Raw genomic sequence first — 6,651 nt, 5'->3', positions numbered from 1 at the left:
ACATTGAAACACTATGTTAAGAATCAGCACCATATTAGAGCTCTATACATTGACTTTACAAGATTAAAACACAGGGTTTCACACTCATCACTAACCGCTGAAGTGATATTCTTGTTGTTGCCTAATCTTGCCTAAAGGCTCAAGGTTGGTGTCTATAGTTTTCATAATCATCTCCGTCATGTGTCAAACACTTTCACCATGGCAAGGCTTAACTCATCATCACCACTAATTTTGCCGTCACAATGTTTAGGTCATGGATTGGCAACCTCTTATTCTCTATTGTGGCTCTTTTATTTGGGGGGAGAAGGGCCAAAATTTAGGTTAAGGTGAGTCCTCTGACAAGGTTGGGGTAGAGTTTCTCGGCACTATTACCAAAAAAGATTGTTGCCAAATCACAACCAAAACCATGGGGTTGTGTCGAATAATGTCGAGTAATTAGCTGATTGGTATGGGAGCTACTGAAAACCAATGTAACTTCTTTGTCTGCCATCTTAGGCAATTGATTAACCCTTGAAATTCTCTGCATTATTATTTTCTCTCATTTGTTTTTAAGGACCACCATTCTTTTTGGGGAACATGAATGATTTAATGACAATGTAAAGATGCAGTATTTTAGAAGTCACAGTTTTGGAGCGACCACTTTTTCTTGCTATTGCTGAAAGAATGTAACTTTGATCAGAAAAACCTGCTTAGAAAATCTGCTTAAACCTTAAGAAGTAATGATGTTGTTCTCTAATTTTAATTTCCACTGTATAAAAGTAGCCTAATTCAGCTGACTAATTATTGTTTTATGTCACTTTAATTTTTTCCAAACACATGAATAGGAAAAGGATCACGTGTAAGATCTGTTCAGGCTTTTTCGATTGACCTCATACTATGTTTGTGTGTTTGTGTAGGTGCTGCTAAAGAAAGATGATGAAGCAGCGGTGTGTTCTGAAGAGGAAGATCACGTCACAACAGAAGAAGCCTTAATACGAGTCAGCATGGAGGTTTAACACACTTTTGGAAGTATAGTTTACTTCTAAATCGCTAAAGCCAGTGAGCTGCTTTGTTTTACTCCCTATATAGGCAACTACCTTCGAAGGCGGCTTCCTGATTAGGAAAGAATGGATTTGGACCTTTAATTAGGTGGAATCTCAACGCAACCACACAAATAGACCTATTTATGAAACAGGACTCCAGTTGTTTGTTGTTAGCATGATGCTAAGCTAACAACACAATGGCAAAATACTAATACTATGTTCCAGACAGCTCGAAACTTCCGTCTCCTACGTGAAAAGTCTGGAATGCCAATCTCAGTGGGACATCTGACATGTTAGCTCAGTGTGAAATGTTACTTTAATATATTTTGCTGCGGAAATTGTATGGACGTGCAATATATGTTATGTGGGTTATAAGTGTGGTTTGTATCAATGTTTCTCTTCGAATTAGCATTGCTATAAACATTTTGGGAAAAATTTAATGTTTAAAGTTTAATTCTTGAATTTGCCAAATGATTTAGTTAAGTCATGGCGCCATCTTGTGGTGTGAGTGGGACACACTGTAGTCGAATATTCGAATAATTGTAATATTTTTACTTGCGACTTTATATTAAACGCAACATAAGAATAAAAGTATCATAGTACTTTTTAGTAGTCTTTGTGTTGGACTCGTGCCTATGATGAACAAATAATGGTCCAGTTTATTTTTTGTACATCACACCAAACGTACAAAGAACATATTCTTTTAAATATGTTATTTATGGGAGCTTGTTTCTGCCTCTGATTAAAAAGTCAAAAAAGTAATTTGCATCATTTCTCCTGTAATTACACACTCAGATCTCGCAATTCTTATGGGTTCGTATATTATATCAGCTTGCAGTCCTGACCTTTTTCTTAAAGTTGGAATGAAAAAAATGTTTTGGATAGAATTGCTTGAAATTAATTACATTTCTCGTAATTGTGCGTCAAAATCAGAGACGTGAATTAACAATTGTCAGAAATATATTATATTCATTTAGACTTTTATATGTCACAATTTAGACTTTTCTTCCCAGCAATAGACTTGCAATTCTAATTTTTCTTTGAGAACTTTGTAGAATAGAAGTTGTTTGTAAAGAAACCAGAATTGCATTTTATAAATATGCAAAAGAGAATTTAGAAGTCAATTCTGGCTTTATAACTCTGTTTTTCTTACTTTTCTTTAAGAATTAAACTTTGTAAAAGATTAAGTTTAAATTTCAAAATTGTTATGAGTAAAGAAGTCAGAATTGAAGATTCATAAACTATTTTGAGATTACCTTTTTTCAGTTAGAGCAATGTGCTTCTATAGTTCTCTGCCATCATAATGTTCTGAAAATTTACTAAAAGAAATATTTTTGTTGTTGGTTTTATTTTATTTGTTGTTCTTTGTTTGTTTGTTTGTTTGTTTGTTTGTTTGTTTTTTTTGGTAAATCCGGGTTATATTTTTGTTAATATTCTGAACATTCTGAGAACAATGTTCAGTGAGGAAATCCTGTCTAGTTTGGCAGCTTAGTAGATTTAGGATCTGATTTAACATTTGAAACAAATGCAATTTGAAATTCCATATCTAAACCTCCATTTCTTTATTCTGTTATGACACTGACAGCTCATATTGCATATGAGACCATTTTAAGAAAGACTATATATTAAGAAACTGCATGGAAATTCTGTATGTTTAAAATGTGTTAGTATTACTTGTAGATTTAGTAAATTAAATATGTGGTTAAATGGTCAGCATTTGACAAGCCTAAACCTAAGTTATACATTTTGCTGTAACCTGAAACTCATTCAGAGCCAAATATAAGAGTTGAGAGAGAGAAGTGAGACAGTGACTTACTTTTTAGATAATTTGTATGTTAATGTAAAAGCAGCAGAAGATAATAAATAGCATTGGAGTTCTTAAAGGCAAACATTCTCAGTTCATACTTCTGAGAAGTTAATTTCAAAGTAAAGAAGATTAGAGAGGAGTTTCTCCTGATTATAGACATTCACACTCTTCAACTGTAGACTAAAGAGCTTGTGTTAGCTGTGAAGAACACCTCAACTCACTGCAGTCGAAAACAGGCCAGATTTCATGTTTATTCAGCGATTGAAAGCATACAAAAGTTCATAAAGACAAATAATTACTGATTTATGACAGAATGTTTGTTCTATAAACTATTGATCAAAAACTATTTAAATAAAACATGTTTTAGTTCTTTATTTTCCCGCCAAAAAAAACAAGGTGCCATGTTTTAAGACATGCTTATATACTTTACACTTTTTTAGACATAATACCAAAGTTTTTACTTCTAAATAGTTAAGTGATCAACATTTTGTAGAAAAAGTGTAGTTTTCAATCACAGCAAATGAAAACTTTTGTTATTCCGATCAAATTGTTATTTTCCAGGGGGAAAACTATTTTTTATTTGCAATGTGTGTGTGAATATACTTTTATATTCAGTGTTGAATAAACCAGCCTCATCTAAAAAGAAAACATAACTTTTTTTACATACTGCCAAAAAATTTGGCTAATTTATATGATTTTATTCATATAAACAACAATTTTTAAAAGGAGGCATGTCCCCAAACCCTAACTCAACATCATTGGTGGATGAGCAAACTGTAATAAAATGTACAAATGAGGTTGGACAAATTCATATGAATTAGCTAACATTATCTCACAAGAAAACTTAACTATTTTACGTTTTGTCAGTTTAGTGGCTAATATCAGTCATATGAAAATGTAAGATTTTTTAAAAGTAGACATGGCACCAAACTTCACCCCTAAACCCAATCATTATTGTGTGATGAGCAAATTGTACTAAAATGTATGAAGGACATCGCATAAATTTATACAAATTAGCCATTAAATCAAAAATGACGAATTGGCTTGAGATAGCGTTGGAATTAGTTGCTAAATCAAAAGTTGTGTGTTCCCATGAGATTGCATTAATTTTAACCTTTAATGTTTGAAGAATGTACCTTATTCCATTTTGGTATAATAGTTTTAATTTTTTTACGGCTGCAACATCGTGCACATATTCTGATAACCAATTTTACTTAAGAAGTGTATATGTTGACAGGAATTGTCAAGTTTTGTCTTTTAAATTGATAAAATTCAGTTCGCACATGTCGTTTCTTCAACATGTTTCAGGAAACATTTTTGATATTGAAAAATATTCTCTTGATGCTTTTTTACGATGTAAAAAACAATAAAAAAAATAAACCCAGAGTTTGACTGAGCCTTTTTTTTTTTTTTTTACAAACGTAAGTCGTGAAAGGCTAAAAATACTAAAAGAAAAAAAAAAAAGATAATCTAGAAGGATTTCGTTAAAAGAAAGCAACGTACTACAACACCGATTTCCAAACATGTGGGATACAATATAAAAATATGCTAATTTTCTTTAACATTTATTTCATTAACAAAATTGTTAAAATGTATTCTGTAAATGTGGACCTATTAATATACCAATAGCTACAACAGACTTCAAAATAGTCGGGCGACAGGGATATTTTTGTTCGGCCAAAAATTATTTTATTAATTACTCGCATACTATGGAAGGTATTCCATTTTTCTGGGACTTTTGTTCCCAGAACAATGAATGAAATCTGAGAGCTCCCTCATCCTCCATATGCAACAACTTTCCAGAGACATTCAGTTCAATCACATTCAAATTTCAAAATGTTTCAAGTTTAATTATATTGGTTTTGATGGTGATTTATGTAAAATTGTAAGATTGTATTCATGTAAGATGAATAGCCACTATGTTGGTAGTTCCTAATGGTTGTAAATAAATAGCATAACATTTCTCGTCACACATATGAGGGTGAGTTTACTATGTGCAATCGTACTTAATTCTGCATCATATTGTCCATAATAAACACACACACTAATCTGGCGTGGGAGATCAAGATGAACAAAGTCATATTTACATTTTTTTTTGATGCACATTTTTTCCACCAACGTTTTGCAGTATATCTTACTTTGTGTTCAACAGAAGGAAGAAACTCAAACGGGTTTGGATGGGTGAGTAATTGATTTTCATTTTTGTGTGAACTATCCCTTTAACAAATCACAATTTTTTGATTTCATTGCACTTTTTAAACTTTTTTTTTTTTTTTGGAATTAGGGTAAGTAGAAACATCATGACCAGTCTTGTTTTTTCGTTGTACGCATTCATTGAGAAGCACAATTAGGTTAGATGTAATGTTTCTTTTTATTATGTATACAGTGTGTATAGAAAGTATTTAGACTGATATTTCAAACAGATATTTCAGTTTTTCTTTTTTATAAATCTGCAAAAATGTCAACAATAATGTTTTTTTTTTCTTTTGTCAATTTGGGGTGTCAATTTAACAAAGAGAGAAAAATTTAAGGGTGTCTGACTACTTTGCGTACCCACTGTAAATAAAAAATAATAATAAAATAAAAATAATATATATAAGTGTCAATCAGTGTGTGTGAAAACCAGCATATTGACTATTGTTATAACCACAGTAAGCACAGCAAGCCCCATTTTTGTGACAAAAAAGTCTGTTTGAGTTAAAGCAAACTAAGAACACCTGGACTGGGAGGATCATGGTGACCATCTGACCCCAGACTGATGACAGGGGCCAAACTTCTCATCCTTATCCAGACATCAGTCAAATCAGGTAGAGATAACACTGTTCTCAGATGATATGGATCTTTAACACGCATTTGTACGTTCGCGGTTCGTGTAATTAACCATGTTTATTTCTTATTGCTGCAATAATCACCCACTAAAAAATTTGCAAACAGGGGGAGGAAGGGAGGTTAATAGAATTTACTGTCAAATTTTAAAGAACTTGTAATTTAAGCTCAGTTTAATTTAAAATATTCTTATTGTTTATTAATTAATTTTAAATACATATAAACAAATAAGAACTCAAAATAAACAAAAAGTATTCTAGTGACACAATAAAAAGTCAGTAATGTGTTCCGATAACTTAAAAGAAATTAATAATAAAATAATACACTTTTTTGCATAAAAAATTATTTTGATCAGTTATTGCCAAACTTTTTTTATCAAAATATTGAATCATGAGGATACAAATGTGTATTTACAGACTGATTAGTGACACCTTAAAAATAATGGTTCATTAGTTAATGTATGTAGTATGAATAATCTTGTGAAGCATTTATTAATCATAGTTCAACATTTACTAATGAATTATTAAGCTCCAAAGTTGTGCTTGTTACCAATAAAGCACTGTGAGTTAATATGAACTAACGTTATTTAGCTTACATTAACAAAGATGTAATAAATGTGTTAGTAATAGTTTGTTCATGCTAGTAAATACATTAACTATGGACCATTATATTTAAGTGTTACTGACTGATTTTTAGGATGTGTTTAAAATGATATATTGTGATAATATCGGTACCATATCGATTGTTGGGTAATATATTCTGATCAACCAGTATGATAAGAAATATTTCATGAATTATTTCAACCCTTTAATGATATATTTTTCATACAAGATAGGCCATCATAGAATGTATTACATTGGATTAAGAAGTAAAAACTGTATCTGTGTTTTGGTTTATGTTCATTCGTTTCAGAGTTTTATTAATTATTTATAAATATCCATCATATTTTTTATGTAATATAGTTCAGAAATTTATATTTTATATTGGTTTAAGAAA

General features: G+C 31.0%; 1 protein-coding gene across 10 annotated transcripts in view; it reads left to right on the top strand.

Annotated features, from left to right (window-relative positions):
* tmem110l (transmembrane protein 110, like) overlaps positions 1-1,624 on the top strand; it is a 211,658-nt gene extending 210,034 nt beyond the window's left edge. For 9 of the 10 annotated variants that reach the window (XM_087246218.2, XM_087246221.2, XM_087246220.2 and 6 more), the window contains 2 exons: positions 897-977; positions 1,069-1,624. In XM_087246218.2, the coding sequence (XP_087102344.1) occupies positions 897-977; positions 1,069-1,128 (141 nt within the window). In that variant the 3' untranslated portion in view covers positions 1,129-1,624. 10 annotated transcript variants of the gene reach the window in all.
* Positions 1,625-6,651: the final 5,027 nt, after the last annotated feature.

The sequence above is a fragment of the Danio rerio genome, chromosome 4, assembly GCF_052040795.2.
Source record: "Danio rerio strain M-AB ecotype USA chromosome 4, GRCz13ab, whole genome shotgun sequence".
Taxonomy (NCBI): Eukaryota; Metazoa; Chordata; class Actinopteri; order Cypriniformes; family Danionidae; genus Danio; species Danio rerio.
This window is presented reverse-complemented; position numbering and strand designations above follow the sequence as displayed.